This window comes from Haplochromis burtoni, unplaced genomic scaffold, assembly GCF_018398535.1.
Source record: "Haplochromis burtoni strain Fernald_Lab_line unplaced genomic scaffold, NCSU_Asbu1 Contig_204, whole genome shotgun sequence".
Taxonomy (NCBI): domain Eukaryota; kingdom Metazoa; phylum Chordata; class Actinopteri; order Cichliformes; family Cichlidae; genus Haplochromis; species Haplochromis burtoni.
In genome coordinates, this window is record NW_024582565.1 from 24,385 (window position 1) to 41,601 (window position 17,217).

The window sequence follows — 17,217 nt, forward strand, 5'->3', positions numbered from 1 at the left end:
TAATATAATATAATATAATATAATATAATATAAGTGTTTCCCACTTATAGTATTTGGGAAGTATCTATTTAGCTGCTGTCGGGGTTTCCTTTTTATTTTAATGTTTTGATGCCTGATTGTGGACTTGAAATAACTTGAGAAACATAAAGACTTGAGTCACCATATTTTGTGGTTGCAATCAGACCAACTTGAATTTTGACCCATAAAGTGCCCATAACAGACTTCGACAAATATCTAATTATGTTACATTTTCATCCTGCAGGTGTGCAGCAATGAGCTGAAGTGTGTGTGTAACCAGGGCTGGACAGGAGAGGATTGTAGCTTCATGTTTCCTGTGGCCAAAACCACAGCCTCAGTTTCAGGTAGACATTTTATCTGCCCTCTGCACCTGTTCCACTTGTTCCTGCCTCTGTCTCTACATCACATTTTCCCTCCAGTCATATTTCAGGGCTGCTCTGCACACTTGTCCCTCTGTAAAAACCCCACCCCTCTTCCCAACCTGCTACACCCGTTTCATTTCTTTCTTCATTGTCCTTCCACTTCACCACAGATATGTCATCCTTTTTGTTGCTTTTCAATTGTCTTTTAATTTTTGTTATTTTTGGGGGCTCACGTCTGCTCTTTAAACCTGCTGCATTTGTATTCACTGAACCTTGCATGTCATTCTTTTTGTTTGTCATTATTTTCACACTCATTCTTTGTCGACAGGCCGATGTCTTTGACGGAGTGATTTGAGGTCAGATTTAGGTTCCTTTTTCATTGTGTTTGTCTTGTCTTTGATGTCATTTCCCGCTCCTCCTCGTCTTGTCTCACTCCAACTTCAGTCCCATCACAGTTAGATAATTACAGCCCTCATTCAATTGAGAAGCAAGCAGTTTTTATTGTTACCCTGAATGGGAAGCGCTTGTAGGTTCCCCCTCAGAGTAGTGTTGGAGGGTGACTGAGGTTTTGGTGTTTTTTTTCTCCCGTGTCTTCCTGATGAACTTTTCTTGCTAAATGTTCTGTGTTTTTGTGCTCTGCTGCACTGTTTTGTGGTTTGTGTATCCCCATGTGTCTGCATTGTTCCAGATACAAGAGACACACACATCTCAGTTAATACACATTTGGCTTCCCACTCTACTCTCTTCCTCTGTCTCAGGTATCAACAGCACTAACATCATCATCGGGGCTATTGCGGGCTCTATCCTCTTCCTCGCCCTAATACTGGCTGTAACAGCCTGGTGCTACAAGTGAGTCTACACATAGTTTGTGCATGTCTGATGATGAGTGATGAGTGGAAATAATAATAAATAAAAGTATGAACTTTCTGGATTGTTATAAGATTGCTGTTTTCTTTACAGGAGCTACAAGCAGAAATGCTACATCGAGTCTGAGGTTCACCGGAGATTCTGCCGGTTTGCACACTTTAACATCTTTTTCTTACTCTGTTATTTAAAGCGTGACTCTAAAGTGCATGACAGAGCTGCAGCTTGTTTGAGTGTGTTATTGTTCCCTCAGTAACTTTTTCTTTCCTTGTTTTGTTTTGTTTTTTTTGCAAAGACCACAAAACCTGTAGTTAATACTCAGTCGTTTCTTTGTGCTCAAATGATCCAAAACCCGGAGCAAGATCTTAAATACAAATCTGCAGCGAGACCCTGAGGAAATCTGAAATATCCCCGCCCTGCATAATAACAAAAATGACCAAAAATGTTTTCTAATCTGCTACAAGTAATCATCTTGCATTTAAATGTCATCTACATGAAGTTATATAATCAAAAGGAAAACTAAATATCAAATGTAAAAATATGCATTATGAGGGCCATGAGTCTGTGGTGGGCCCCGATCGTACTGCATGTGGCTCCAGCAGGTGATTTACAATAACAAAGTTTTAAATCAACAGACTTGTAATTCACTTTTTTAGCATAATTTGTAACATTTATAAATGGATACATTTTACTCTTAAGAGCTTGGAAAAGAAGGCAGATTGACTTCTTCAGCTTTGTAAACATGGGTTGGTGAAGTTGTTTCATTGATTTTTACAATTCTAAAACAACTGGCAAGAAATAAACCCCCGCTGGGGTCTGTCTCCTCGATAGAAGAAACCAAACGGCCACTCCACAAACGTCCTTCTTCCTTTTATATACATTTTATGGACATCCTTTATTTATTTGTATGACCTATTTTCATCGTTGGCAAGAAAAAGTTGTAAGAAAGTGACGAATATCAGGTCACGAAAAGTTGTTTTGAAAATTACCTTCAACAAGCCAATTATTAATGAGGTCAGAAATCTTTTACATTTGGGTTTTTTGTACCACTTCTTAAAGTAAAAAGCAAGAAGTAGCCAAAACACTCTTTGCATATTTATATTGCCAGTAAAAGTCTTTGAAATGCTTATGAGTGTTTTTATTATAGAAAATAGAGAAAACATACAGTGGGGCAAAAAAGTATTTAGTCAGCCACCGATTGTGCAAGTTCCCCCACTTAAAAGTCCTGCACTCACATATATATATATATATATATATATATAATAATCTGACAATACATATATATATTATATATATATATAATATATATATATATATATTACATCATGAAAAATGCAAAGCAGTCACCAGAGTAGAAGTAAACAAAATGTGGCACAGATCATAAATGGACTATAAAAAGCTTTTAATTAAAATATATGCAGGTGGCTGTTTCCTGTCATGGTGTTCATCTCTGCAGCATCTAAATGAATTCTTCTGTACTTCCAGGCAAATGCCTCCAGGTGACTATGTCACAAAACCTGGGGATGCAGATTCATTTTACAGCGACATGCCTCCGGGTGTAAGCACAAACTCGGGCTGCAGCTCCAAGAAGAGGTCAGCCTGCCTGTCGCACCTGCAGATTTGCACCCCGTCCTTCACTCCCTCCATCCCATCCATTTCTCAGAACCGCTCACTGTTTGCCTTCAGGTGTGCCATCTCACCATCACTCATTCATTTGCTGGCAAGTGTGTGCGTGTGCATCACCGGTGTAGATGAGCTCAACATGTTTTCGTGCTTTCATTAGGTGTCTTACCTTTTTCTGGAAAAGACCAAAATGCAGAAAACTGTGAGCATTTTGGCAGTTTTGCATCAAGTGCTTTCATCTCATGTCATATTCATCTGTCATGAAATGTTTTCATGGCTCATAATGATGACATGGCATCTTCATCTTCTGATTCATTTACCTCAGCCTCATTTTAGCCTCATTTGCAGCAGACTTGCAGCATCTTAGGAAGACGTTACTGAACTTTTTTTTTTTTCCTTCTCTCATGTGACCTAGATCTAATGGCCTGTCCCACTCGTGGAGTGAGAGAATTCCAGATGCCAAACACATCACTGACATCTGTGAAAATGGGCGACCAAGAAGCAACTCGTGGCAAGGTAAGCTGTGCTTTTTTTTTTGTTTCTCAGGATGAAAGAAAATGAATGTGTTTGTTCAGGACAGGAAACAGTGAAAGAATTTAACTCACGTTCTGATCTTTAGGCTAAATTCAAACCACAACTAACAAACCAATTGTAGCCCTTCTCATACAGGCCTGCTTTTTCATTATCATCCCATTAAATACTTAGCATGTGAATCTAAATGTGCACTTCTGTTTTGTTTGTCTTCAGGAAACCTGAGCGGTAATCGTAAGAAACTGAAAGGAAAGAAGTTCCGTGCTCGCTCGAACTCCACAGAGTAAGTAATATTTGGGAAACTGATTAAGTTGTGATGTCAGTGAACGCTCTACTTGCAGATAGAGAGACACCGCAGTAAAAAACACTAATGTATCAGGATCTATTAAAGAATCAAGCTGACATTATCTTTATAATTTTCATTCTTTATTTCAGTAAATCTCACAAAAAGACCAAAACCAACAGCTTTTAGGGAAAAGGAGCAAATTTAGATCAGTATTTTCACCTGTGGATTACTGAATAGTTATATTTACAACACTGGCAGTCACATTGGGAACCCTTCAGTCTTGGCCAGACAGCCAGACTCTGAGGATGACAGTTTAGGCCAGCAGGTGTCTGTGCCAAGACCGTGCACTGTTTATGAATGCAGATACGATTTTATAAAGGTAATCAAATCGAAAGCTATATCAGAAGTTAGTTGATAGTTTCAAGATGACATTTCTGTGCTGCATTCCCTCCTTTGCTCTCCAAGTCAACTGTTTACTGCCATGTGATGTGACTACCAATGACCCACAGAGTCTGCATGTTCATATGCACATATACAGTCATATGAAAAAAAAGTTTTTGCAGGACTCTATGCACATCTGTCTGTCTCTCTCACAGCTTTGCCACTGCACACGCTGCAGGCTTGGGATCATTGTCCTGTTGCATGACCCAGGCCAAGCTTTAGCTGTTGGACAGATGACTCAAGAAAGCTTTGGTACAGAAGAGGTCAACCATGCACTCTTCTGTACCAAAGCTTTCTCGAGTCATCTATCTAACAGCTAAAGCTTGGCCTGGATCAAGCTCGGCTTGGCCCAAATCATAACCCCTCCACCACCATGCTTGCCAGTTGGTATGAGGTGTTTGTGCTGATATGCGGTGTTTGGTTTTCTCCAAATAAGGTGCTGTGCATTATGGCCAAACATCTCCACTTTGGTCTTATCTGTCCAAAGGACACAATTGAAGGAATGTTGTTGTTGATAAGATGCAACTCTGCAAACCTAAGCCATGTTGCCAACTTGTTTTTCTTCAGAAACAAGGCTTTGTACTGGTAACTCTTCCAAACTAGCCAAACAAGTTCAGTCTTTTTTCATTTGTGCTGTCATGAACTTTAACAAATAACAAGCTAACTGATGCCTGTTGAGTCTGAGACGTAGCTCTTGAGTTTTAAGCAGTTTCTTTGAGAATTACACTGTCTGAGCTCGGGGAGAACTTACTGAGACGTCTGGTCTTGGGAAGATTGTATTATTTGTGTATTAAAACACACCTGAATGCTTCAGACCATTACTGTGTTTGTAGAAATCATAACATTAGCAGGAAGAGACTTAACTGCAGTGCTTGTGTTTATTATAACAGCAGTGTGCAGTTTCAGTATTGTGTGGGCAACAATTAATTATTATGACTTTTTTTTTATTTGTGGCTTTTCATCTTTGGCCACAGTTAAATGGAGACAGAGAGGGTAGAACACGTATGCTCAATCAGTTTATTGTTGGTTTTGGTCTTTTTATTAGATTTGTTGACAGTCAACAAATAAATGATAAAGTTTGATATTCTTGTCATTAAATAATTTCTGTAAAGAAAATGAAACGATGCTTCTGTTTGTATCAGACAGAAAAATGTAATTGTATCTCGTTTTGCATTGTTCACATTGACCTGCTCTATCAACGTGAACTCTAAGCTTCTGTTTGGCTTTTGAGGCCGAAGCTTTAAATCTTTTAGACTTTACCTACAGCCTGTGAACAAATAAGATATGTGCATACCTGCCTGTTGACTGTGAATGCACAGTGAGCTGTGTGCATCAGCTGCCTCCCAGCCTCGTATGTCGGTCGGTTTGTGCGTCTGAAGGTCTTGGCATAAGGAGTAGTGTGTAGTGCACATGTTCTCGATATAAGCATGAGACTGCCGGAGTGGCAAAGAAGCTATAGCTGCTTGGAATGATGAGACCAACATGCAACCGAGCCTGTAACACGCGACACAGGTGTTTGTGATTTTCATAGTGCCGTTTTCATCTGAAACCACACACAGGTCTGTCTGCCATCTTCTCACCATTTTTTCCTCAATTGCATCTTGTTCAGAATATCTTTGCTCTGCTCTGCTTTCCTAAAATATTTCCTCTTCCTCTCTCCCTTCCCCTTACCTCACCCCCACCCCCTCACACTCGCTTATTTCTGGAGAAATTTCTGTCCGTTTCTTTTTTCTTCCTTTCTTTTCTCTCTTCTCCCCCTCACCTTGTGTTGTGTCCCTTTAACTTCCCTCCCCCTCAACCCTCCCACAGGTATTTAACCCCTCGCCTCAAAACAGAGTTTTATGATGTAACTAAATGGGTAGAAGATGTGAATAGAAACACTCAAGGACCTTACCTTAGGTATTACCTCGGACCACGTCCTGTATACCCCACACGCTTGTCTAAAAACTCCCTCACTTTTTGGTTTGATTTGTGGTTTGGAAAGGAAGGCTTAGTGCCAATCTGGTCTTTTTTTCTTTTCTGGAGACAATTCAAAGCTATATCTCAGAGAATGGCATGTTGCAACTGAGAAAAGGTTGCCACTGTGCATAAATAAGGATGATGAAGAGACATTTTTAAACTTTACTTTTTTTCTTACAACTCAAGTGCTGAATTTTTAAGTTGCAGACTTTTATTTTCCTGCTTTATTGTATTGATGCAAAAACAAAGATGGCTATTACTGTCTATGCTAGTGTAAAACTATAATCCAGTCATTTTTATTCCTAATTTCTCCTTATTCCCTTCTTTGCTCTCCTCCCTCCCTCCCAGTCTCTTGTTACCTCTGCATGTTCAATGTTGTTCCGTCAGTAAGTGTTTTGTGTTGTTCGGCCCTCCGCCTCGCTCACAGTGACCTCACGAGCCGTCGCGTCAGTGTGATGTCACCGCAGAGCCAGATATTTCGGGTGCCGCTCTGACATCATCATTGCGCTGTTGTGGCAAAATCTCTGATCGTGCCCAAGGTCTATAGATGGTTAGAAACACAAGCTGAAGCTCGCTAAAACCCCCCAAACATCAGTAAACAGCAAACCAACACTGGAATCTATAGACCTTCACTGTCCAGGCGCACATTTCTAACCCTCTCCCTCTTCTAACCTAGAGTAGAAACAGCCCAAAAAATGAAGAGACATGGAGCAGCAGGTTGCAGAACTTTTAACTGCAAACTGAATATTGAATCCTCTGTAAAAAGACTTAGAAAAGGAAATAGACCAACAGTAAGCTACAAAATGAATATGAAGCTGATCAGATGCCACTGTTTTACAGAAGAGACACGTTAAAGGTTTAAACACTTCAAAGTTCCTTCATGCGAGGAGAAAAAAATAACTTCTGCAACCTGCCGTCAAATTGCTCTGGTCTTTCCATCATTTTGGCCAACCCAGGACCATTCAGTCACCACGGTGCAGTGATGTATAGAAGCCGCTGCACACGCTGCAGGCTTTCTGCTGCAGGCTTTCTGCTGCTGTTTCACTGGACTGGACCTCTTCCTCTGACTCTTGGTCTTTTGTTTTTTTTTTACCCAGCTCCGGTCTGGCCTGCTGTCCCAGTCGCCTTTTCATGCTCCCGCAGATTGAGCTATCCCATCAAGACAACACACCAGCTAAGCTTAGAGCAGAAGTTACCTTTAGCAGCATGCTTTGTCCACAGTGGCTAAAGTTATTGTTCTGCAGCTTCTAGCTAAGAGTGTGTTGGCGCTTGCCGAAAATGCTGTGAGACGGTGAAGCATGAAGGGAACTATGACTGTGCCCACACTGCAGCCGGGAACTGTTTACTGCTGTGTAAATAAATACATGTCATGCACAGGGTTTGCTCTTAAAAGCTAAACATTTTTTGGAGTGATTATTTTATAATTTTGTCTCTTTGCTTTCTGGTGAGCAGCTTCTAGGAGCAAACTCGCTATTTAGGAAGGTGAAAACTGAATAGGTGGAGCAGCTGAAGGAGGATGTTGCCCAAAGTCACAGATCTAACCTGATTTATGTATCTGTGTCTTTGGACATCTTAGTCCTACCCTAACTAAAAAAAAAAGGGGGCAATAGCTTTATGATCACGTCACATCACGATCACTTTATTTCTTTTCTCAGGACGCTATCGCCTGCCAAGTCTCCCACCTCCTCCACAGGATCTATTGCATCCAGCAGGAGGTACCCATACCCTATGCCTCCTCTCCCCGATGACCAGAGGAAAGCCAACAGGCAGAGTGCCAGGGTAAGTATCAATCAGAAACACAATACAGGGATTTATGCATTTAATGGTGGTTGTGTGTGCGAATGAAACTACTGAAGCACGTTATAATGACATAAGGTTTAAGGAAAACAGCAGAACTGTAAGTCCAGCCTGAACTCTGTGGAAAAAGGAAGTGATGTGACCGACCAGCAGTAAACTTTGGGAGATGCTAAAAGGCTTCTCTTTCTTCTCTTCTATTTCCAGTTGTGGGAGACCTCAATATAACAGCTGTCTTGCCCTCTCTGCACAAGACTATAAAGAACTACACATCTCTCCTTTTCTATGAATGAACAAACACAAAAACGATACAAAATTGACTCTAAGCGACTAAAGAGGAAAAAGAGAGAGAGCCCCACCCACCCACTGGACAGGAAACAGGCAGAGTTTGAGTTTGAGTTAATGTGACCAAGCATCTGCGAGGCCGTATTGCCAAACAGCCTCATTCAGTGGATCTCTACGTGACGATGTGGAGTCCCGGCAGAGACACCAGCTCCACATCCTCTCCAGACCAGCTGGAGCTCAGACTGAGCTGTTCCTGCTGTCTGCTTAAAGCTTCACCAACGCGACACAACCCCACCCAAAACCCCCACACCACCCTTAACCCTCTTTAGCTTGTCTCATGTCGTATTCACTTCAGCATCATCCCATCTGAATTGTACAGGCTCCTCTCTGAAAGGAGCTGTGGGAGCCAGGCCATCGCCGGATCTGTGTCGGATCATTTTGACGTGAATTACTGTAGAAACGCCAACACTGTATGCATGAGACGACCGTGTTTATCGGCAACTCCCTCCTACCGAAAAGACGAGACGGACAGCGGTCTGACCCGAAAGGAAAGCATGCAAATGGGGCTGTGATTTTATAACGTCTGTAGGCTTAATGCTTTCTCTCCACTAAAGGTAACTCATATTGTATCACCGCAACATGGACCCCACTCTGCTGTTCCTCCCTTTGGTTTGTGTGTAAATATGTACAGTAAAATACACACAGAGTATGGGTTTTCTTTTGTTATGAAAGACAAAAAGACAGAGAGAGAGGCATTTCTTTGTTTCCTGTTGATTTGTAGATAAGTTCAGAGACCCTGCAGTCTGGGTTTCTCCCGCTCTGTGACTGTGACCTCTATAGCCTTCTCCATCCACAGCAGAATGTGTGTTTATTTTTTACCTTAGCCACTATTTTCATGCATCTCTGTGAGACACACACACAGACATCCAGCGATGTTGACTGTGGCACATTAATAAGAGCGTCGCTAAGACCGTTCTCGATCGATATTAATTTAGCTACATTTTTATTAGTTTTACGTCCCGTTCCCGAGTGAAACGAACGGACGAGATGTGTTTGGCGTAGTTATAGATGTGCCGCTTGTCACTCACGTAATTTCCTGAAAATTTCCCAATGATGGTGACAAGGTGTTTGTGTGTTTGAGACGGCTGCACTCCCATTTTTCCAGTGGCAGCCACTTGAATGTGAGTAATTGAACATCTGGCTGGTGACCCGCCTCAGCCAGCATCTGGAAATTGACTGAAATGCGCATTTTGAATTTAGCTGTGACAACTGAGATATTTAGCCTTGTAAATGATTAACTATGCTGTACAGTGCTTGCTGTTCGAGCTTACGAAGACCCAACAGCATGACAGATCTATATCAGATTATTTCGCCGGTAGGCTCTTTATGAGGTCATAACAGGAAATGAGCATGTCACAGGATGAGTCTTTCCCCCCTATTGCCTTTTCCTGTTGTTTTTAATGGGTCTGTGTACCACAGTTGCTTGTAAAGCTCATGGCAGGTGGTTCGAAGCTAACTGTTGTGCCAGTGTAATTATTTAAGGTGGGTTTTTTTTTTTCTGGATGCAAATCCCGCTCACCAACAAGTTCTTTGTACAGTCAGTACTCTACACTGTGGAGAAACTGTTGTGTCAAGGCCTCATGTTTGTCATTTTACTGTTGTTAGCTTTTGTTCCAGTGTGGGCACTTTTACATTTGTAATTCATGTATGCATTAGGACTGTATAGGTAATATGAGCTTCACAATATTGGATTAATATTGCTACTAGTATCTTTTTTTTATTATTAAGTACCTTTGTAATGTTCACCTTTTCCCCCTCAGCATTATGTACAGCAGCTATTTAAACATTAATTAAGTGCATTATTGTAATTACGTGGGTTGATGAGTTTGATGGAGAGCATTTCGTTTCATCACCTTTGTCCTTTGGGGCCAATAGAAGCCGTTGTTCCTTACGCATGTGCTGATACGATGCTACGTGCTGATGTAAGGTTTGGACACATGTTGCTGTCTGGGCTCATGATTTGCCTTCTACCAGAACTTTCTTTATTTTTGTTCCTCTGGTCTTACTATCGGTGTCCAGCGGCCCAGTGATCTTTCTGGGCTTCCCCAGGCTGGGGAGAGCATCATCGCTGAGCTCCTTACAAATGTTTCTAACATCATAATACTGTGCAGCAGCGAGACATTTGTCCTGGTGCCTTGGGCAAAACTCTACAGGATTCTCCATCGAGGACGGCAGTAGTGATTTGGCAGGCAGTAGTGATTTGTGTGATTGTACAGGTGTTACTCCAAACATATCTGCCTCCGCACACAGCTGGACTGACCGATCCCTGCAGAGCAGCTGTCTGGCCAGAGACTTGAATGTATTTGTGTACCACCCAGTCTCAGCCATGCGTTCCCATCACACCAGAATCATCAGCACTCTGCTCCAGGAACCCTAAAGAGCCCCATATGTACTAATTCAGACACTGCAGTTGTCTTTTTTTATTTTTTAATTTGCCTGTATGCTGTACAGACTGATGATGCAAAAATCCCCATATTTTTTCCTCTTTATCATTCAGTATTGTAATATATTTAATATAAAATAAAACTTTCATCAACACCTCTGTCTGTGCAGACATTTCTATTATCTTCTGGATTTCCCAGGATGGTTTGATAACCAGTTAATAAAACCTGATTCAGCTGAATGAGGGTTACATGACAGTTTAATTCTCAGTGTTATGAAAACATTTAAGTCACTCTGCACAATACTCCTCGGCCCCTTAGCATTTTATATACTGTAGTATGCTTTACATCTCTACCCTGTGTTGAGGTACAAACTGGGGTAACCCGAAAATCAGACTGTAAGAGCATCATAGTCTGTAGGTTTAAAAGAAACCTGACTCTACTGGTTGCAAATTATAGACCATATATTTACACAGACAGACAGACAGACACACTCGCACGCACATGCGCACACACACACACACCTTAGTGAGGACATCTAATTGACATAATGCTTACCCTAACCATCAAAAATGAATGTCTAACCCTAAACCTAAATGTAACCCTGACAATAAAACCACATTTTGAGTCTCAAAAATGCCTTCAAATTCGTGGAGACGGGCACTTTGTCCCCATAAGTCACTGTTGGTCCCCACAAGTATAGTGGCATGCCAATTTTCTGTCATCACAAAGACACGCATGCACTGGCTACTTTATTAGGTACATCTCTTAAACTGCTTGTTAAAGCAAATATCTAATCAGCCAATCACATGGCAGCAGATCAATGCATGTAGACATGGTCAAGATGAATGCTGAAGTTGAAACAGAATGGGGAAGAAAAGTGACTTAGGTGACTTTTAATGTGACATGGCTATTGATCCCAGATGTGTTGGTTTGAGTATTTCACAAATAACTGATCTACTGGGATTTTCCCAACAACCATTTGAGAATTTGCAGAGAATTGACTAAGAGAAAATATCCAGTGAGTGGCAGTTCTCTGGGCTTAAATGTCTTTGTCAGCAGTCAGAGCACACCAAACCAAGGTATGCAGAAGAGCATCTCTGTATGAACAACACATCAAACCTTGAAGCAGATGGGTTACAGTAGCAGAAGACCGCATGAAGTGCCACTGCTGTCAGCTAAGAAAAAGAGCTTACTAGAATTCAACAAGAGATTAAACAATGCCTGCTCGATTTCTACTGCGACATTCAGACAGTACGGTCAATTTGGCATAAACTGCATGGAAGCATGGACCCGCTCAGTGTTCTTGGGCAACCCCCAAGCACTGTTCAAACCCCATGGTCCATCTGAGTATTTGTGTTAGCAGATCTCAATAAGGTTGATCCCCTTTGAGATGTGGTGGAACAGGAGATTCACATCATGGATGTGCAGCCAACAAATCTGCAGCAGTTGTCATGACAATATGTAGCAAAATCTGATGACTGTTTCCAGCATCTTGTTGAATCTGCCATGAAGAATTAAAGCAGTACTGAAAGCTACTAATAATTAAAAAGGGGGTCAAACCTGATATTAACAAGGTGTACCTAATAAGGTGACCAATGAGTTAAAGACAACATACACGGCCGGTAAGATATCATCTACTGGTTTTGGACTTGACACTTGCATTTTTCTTTTGGAGCTTGGAGTGTCCATATTTAGTACTACTGTATTTTCTCATGCAATGCTAGCATGTGCACCCAGAAACTACATGGGTGCACTGCACAGACACATGTAAACTTAGCACAAAAAGTAAGGAAATTTGTTAAATCGATTACATCTTTGTACTAAATGTTTGCTAGCAATAAAACCAAAAATCACCAAACACAAATTTGCTTCAAGTTTATTTGCTCATTGTAACTCGCATCCTTATAAAAACTAAAATTTCCCCCTGTCAAAAAGTTGAGTGAACCCTTAGCCCAGGCTGTACCTCACAGCAAACCATATGACTGATCGAAAAACAGTCAGGAGATCCAGTTCAGTCACTCAAATTAGCGGAAATGAGGCCAAGTGGAAAGGAACGGGTTACCTGTGTCGGTACACCTGCCAAGCAAAGCAACCAAACTCTTACCTTTAGGTCTTATCAGCGATGAAACTGTTTAGTTATAGCAAAGATTCACCCCCACTGGAATTGCTTTGAAGGGGGAAACAATGAGGACAAAACCCATTTTTGCATCAGGATGTGTTAATGCTGTTGAGCATTTTAACGTGGGAGTCTGTGACGACTGACTCACTGCTGGAGCCAGCCTCAATTGGTCATTACTGAGGTTCCTGCTTGGTTGCAAATTAAATCAGACTCTATATAAGCCTACAGCAAACAAACTATCTCAGTTAACATGTTCCTAATAAGTTTATGGCCTAAATCGCTAGTTTCAAGTTTTCTGCAACACTGCATGTTCTTTGAATTGTAGATTATGCCCCCATTTAAAGTGAAACAGACGATGCAGCTGAGTATGCACAAAACATAAATCGATAATAATAAAAACATTTTAAATTGTAGTATGAAACTGAATATATTGTATTTATCATTTAATGTAGTCATCTTGACTATAATCCTTTTATGCACCAGCCTGTGAATTTCTATGATATTCACAAAGTTTTATCAGCCTTATACAACACATCACTTTTAAATAAATAAAGATGGAGTTTGCATCAGTCAGTGAGAATTTGATTATCTCCAAGCAGAGACCTCCATCACTTGTATAAATTGAAGTGGTTTTGCTCTCCCAGGAGCTTCGTGGTAGAGGATGTTTATCTGCAAAGTCCTGCGTGATGATGCTTGATGTCGTCTACGTTACTCACGCACGTCCTTGTGACTGCTTCCTCAGTGCTTGCAGCTTTTCTCGATGAGTGGCTTTAACTTCTAAGGCTGCGTCTTCATCGAGGGACTGTCGAACGCAGCTCTTAAGGTGGCTGATGCCAAACCCGGTGATTGCAGAAACGGGAACCACGTGTCTGAAGGTCAAATAGTTCTGTGGTATCATATCTTCAGGGAGCAGATCAGAGAACTCTGTACAGGGGAAAGAAAAGGAACAGAAATACTCTCAAAACCAATTTTTCCTCCCAACAAACTGCAAAAATATGCTCACATAAAGGAAGTTCAGATGCATGAAAACGAAAAAGTCATCATGCCGCTTGTGTCGACATCTGACAGAGCAAACGGCATGGCTCAGACAGAGCCAGAGAAATGTTTGGAACAGACTAGGACGCCTGTGAACCCTGGAAGTAGAAATCCTAAATGACTTTTCTACTCATAAGTGCTAATTCTAGTCTAACCTTCTGGGTTTTGTAGTTGCTCCTTCAGCTCTGCTAGCTTGTCCTCAGCATTAGGCAGGTCCATCTTATTCACCACCAGTAATGCAGGCTTTGACAAAAGCTCCTCTTTATACAACTCCAATTCCTTTAGGCAGCAGTCAGAAAGCAGAGGAGAACGAGGGACAAAAAAATAAATAAAAGGAGCGAAGATTGAGTCAGGAGATCAGAATGAATATCTAAAAACTAGTCATCAGCCTTTGCAGCTTCAGGCTCACCTTGGTTAGAAGCTGCACAGCTTCGAAGGCTGACCTAAACGGTGTTTTACTTGCCAGCTGAAAACCACAAACATCGACCTGCATTCAGACAAAATGCAAAATTGTCATCAGAAGCAATTTTCACCTGGTTACACCGAAAGCAAAAACAGTTTGTGTTAGTTACGCACCACAAATAACAGCTGCTTGGTCCTCTCCACGTGTTTCAGAAATTTGTGGCCCATGCCTTTGTTCATGTGAGCCCCCTCAATCAAGCCAGGGAGATCAGCAACAGAAATCTACACCCGCCCCCCCCCAAAAAAAGAGCAAACAATCAAGTAAGCCAAGTAAAAAGAAAAAAGAAATGTTTTCGCAGACAGTTACAGCACAAGGCAACACGTGGAATTCTTGTACCTGCTTATAATCGTCATATATCAGTTTGCCAATCTCTGGTTTCAAGGTTGTGACTGTGAAACGGCAGAAAAATATTAAAGTTTAATGAAACACAGAATTATTTCTTCTTTCAAAGCATATTTTGAGAATTTAAAAAAAGACACGTTTTCTTTTTCTATATGCGTGTGGTTGTCTTCTCACAAGCATAGCTGGCAATCTGAGGCGTGGCGTTAGACAAGGCTGTCAGCAGAGAGGACTTTCCTGCATTCGGGAACCTGGTGTTGATTTAACAGAACAAAATCAGATGTTCCCCTTTGCTAATCTGAACCTCAGCAGAATTCAGTTAGTGTGGTTTGTTCCCCCTCTATTCTCACCCCACAAGGCCCATGTCTGCTATAAGCTTGAGGTCCAGTCTGATGTGTTTAGCCTCGCCTTTACTGGGCTGAAACGCAGAGTACAGCGAGCCTCCTGATCCTCCTTTTGCCACCATCACACGATCGCCCTCCACATTCAAGTCACCTTGTAAGAAGAATGGTAGAGGAAATAAGAAGCTTCACTGCAAAAGTCAGGTAGCTACTGCACTGGCAGTTCTTTTTCTGTTAGAAAAAACAAGATTCACATGACTGACTGTGAAAGATTTGACGTACCGAGTGTTCTGCTTTCATCAGTGGTGACGGTGATACCGACAGGAGCAAGGATCTCCTTGTCTGCCCCTCTTTCTCCTTTCAGAGCTCGAACGCTGTTGATAAAAGAGATCCAAACAGCTCTCACTCTCTCGTGCTTACAGGACTATTTCAAAACCTCTATGAAGGTCTGAAAAATAGACATTTTTTAATGATCGACAGAATTTAAAATAAAAATTGTATTTCTACCCGCTGTTGGCTCCTGCGTCCGCTACAAAACGTTTTTGTGGGAATTTGTCCTTTATCCTTTTTAAGGTCATGTTCTTTGTCGCCACCACCCAAACATCTCCCCCTTTCCCTCCTTGACCTCCAAGGCGGGGTAAACCCATCCCTCCACTGCCTCCACGGACATACAGCCGCAGATTGTCAACAAAGTTTCCATACTGCAAAGAGTCAAAGACACAGACTGGTATTAAGAAATCGAAGAACACCAGAGATCCTAACAGGCAACTTCAAGTGATTGAATCTTTCAAAAGTTTTACTGACATCATTTACCAGAGTGCGACCTACATATCTCACAAGAATAATGAAATCTGACAGCAGCTTGAGCATCCTTCGTATTTTCTTCAGTCCACTCAAGCTAAACAGTAACTCATATATATTTTATATATGAGTTTAAATATACAAATATGTGCCTATGTATAGTCTATAGGGGCTTTATTGTTGTTTTACTGTTTACTTGATGTACTTTATTTGTGTGTATGTACTTTATTTTGGTAACATGACGTAGTCCATACAGAAAACTTTTCTGGGTTGACAGGTGTATTGATCAGTGGCGCATTGATGAGCAACTAGAGTGCTCAAAAACTCCTCGAGGATGGCACGTTCATATATGTGCAGCCACAAAAAAGGTTAGCCAAGCCTCCCAGCACAATATCAGGAGTGTGGATGAGACAGCAGGAAATTGATATTTACTCAAGGAGAGCTGGACAGGGCATCATCTCAACAGCAGGACTGGTGTCTGCCCCTCTGTGTGAGGAGGAGAGCTGGCAGAGCCCTACAAACAATCTCCAGCAGGCTGCTCATGTGCAATAGCTATAGAGATAGTTGGTGTATCATCTAACATACCACATGAGAGACAAACACGATTACTGCTTGGTGTATTTAGCGTTGACAGTTAGCTTTCCAGCTAATGTCAAAAACCGTATAATATCCCCCGTTAAATATGTGACATTCAGAGTACAAATCTTCTATAGCACTCACCTTCCGTAAGCAGATCCTAGTGATGTGAACCATCTTCAGTGGCACTTATTGCCACTCTTAAGAATTATTTTCGCCAAAGCTAACTGCTAGCATACGTACATGTGTTTGGATCGGGGACAGGAAGTAGTGGTTCTTTTCTCTCCGCTTATTGGATGATGAAGCGGGGAGGCGGGGCTCCCATTCTCACTAACTGTGAATCAACTTCACCTTAACCAGGGATGTGTCAAATGGATGTTTCCTTTATCTTAAGAGCAGAGGGAGAATCAGCGGTTTTATAAGTGATTATGCAAGCTGTTAAAAGAAATTAAAAAAGCCAAATTGTTTGTATATATTTTTAACAAAAGGATAAAATCTATTCTTCCAACATTATTATTATTATTTTTTGCCTTTGCCACATACTGGTTCAGAGTGAGCTTGGTCAACAAATACTAGTACAAAAAACTGATGAGGAATGACTTATTGATTTGTATGAATTTATTTTTAAGCCTGTTTTATGAGTGCATTTTTTATCTGCTGAGGACATATATAAACTTTTAAGGATTATTTATTAATATGCTATATCCCTATAAAGGTAGTAAAGGTGTACTCAATTTTTCACACACTGCTTTCTGCATTTTTTAAATTAAATAATAACACTGTTTCACGTCTTGGTGTTGATCTGAGGTTGTATTTGCCTAATTTTAGGACCTGCTAAGAATCAGATTTATTTTAAAATGTCCTGATACATTAAACATTAAGGAATGTAAGAGGGTGTACTTTGTTTTTCACAAGATTGTGTAATGTCTCTATGTG

The 17,217-nt window shown here is 41.1% G+C and overlaps 2 protein-coding genes across 3 annotated transcripts in view; one reads left to right on the forward strand and one right to left on the reverse strand.

Annotated features, from left to right (window-relative positions):
* The window catches only part of adam22 (ADAM metallopeptidase domain 22), a 23,811-nt gene extending 13,050 nt beyond the window's left edge, over positions 1-10,761 (forward strand). Inside the window, exons 18-25 of one of the 2 annotated variants that reach the window (XM_014338003.2) lie at positions 263-362; positions 1,139-1,229; positions 1,341-1,394; positions 2,730-2,930; positions 3,283-3,383; positions 3,615-3,681; positions 7,740-7,863; positions 8,086-10,761. In XM_014338003.2, coding sequence (XP_014193489.2) covers positions 263-362; positions 1,139-1,229; positions 1,341-1,394; positions 2,730-2,930; positions 3,283-3,383; positions 3,615-3,681; positions 7,740-7,863; positions 8,086-8,106 — 759 coding nt within the window. In that variant the 3' untranslated portion in view covers positions 8,107-10,761. The remainder of the gene's footprint in view (positions 1-262; positions 363-1,138; positions 1,230-1,340; positions 1,395-2,729; positions 2,931-3,282; positions 3,384-3,614; positions 3,682-7,739; positions 7,864-8,085) is intronic. The other variant, XM_014338002.2, reaches the window with a different exon arrangement.
* A 1,706-nt stretch (positions 10,762-12,467) lies between these two features.
* gtpbp10 (GTP-binding protein 10 (putative)) lies at positions 12,468-16,632 on the reverse strand. Its single transcript, XM_005936035.3, has 10 exons — positions 16,426-16,632; positions 15,412-15,605; positions 15,187-15,278; positions 14,914-15,058; positions 14,741-14,814; positions 14,561-14,613; positions 14,338-14,445; positions 14,171-14,248; positions 13,917-14,040; positions 12,468-13,650 (listed from the first exon to the last, which is right to left on the reverse strand). The coding sequence occupies exons 1-10, from the start codon at positions 16,456-16,458 to the stop codon at positions 13,439-13,441; spliced, it is 1,113 nt and encodes a 370-aa protein (XP_005936097.1). The 5' UTR covers positions 16,459-16,632; the 3' UTR covers positions 12,468-13,438.
* Positions 16,633-17,217: the final 585 nt, after the last annotated feature.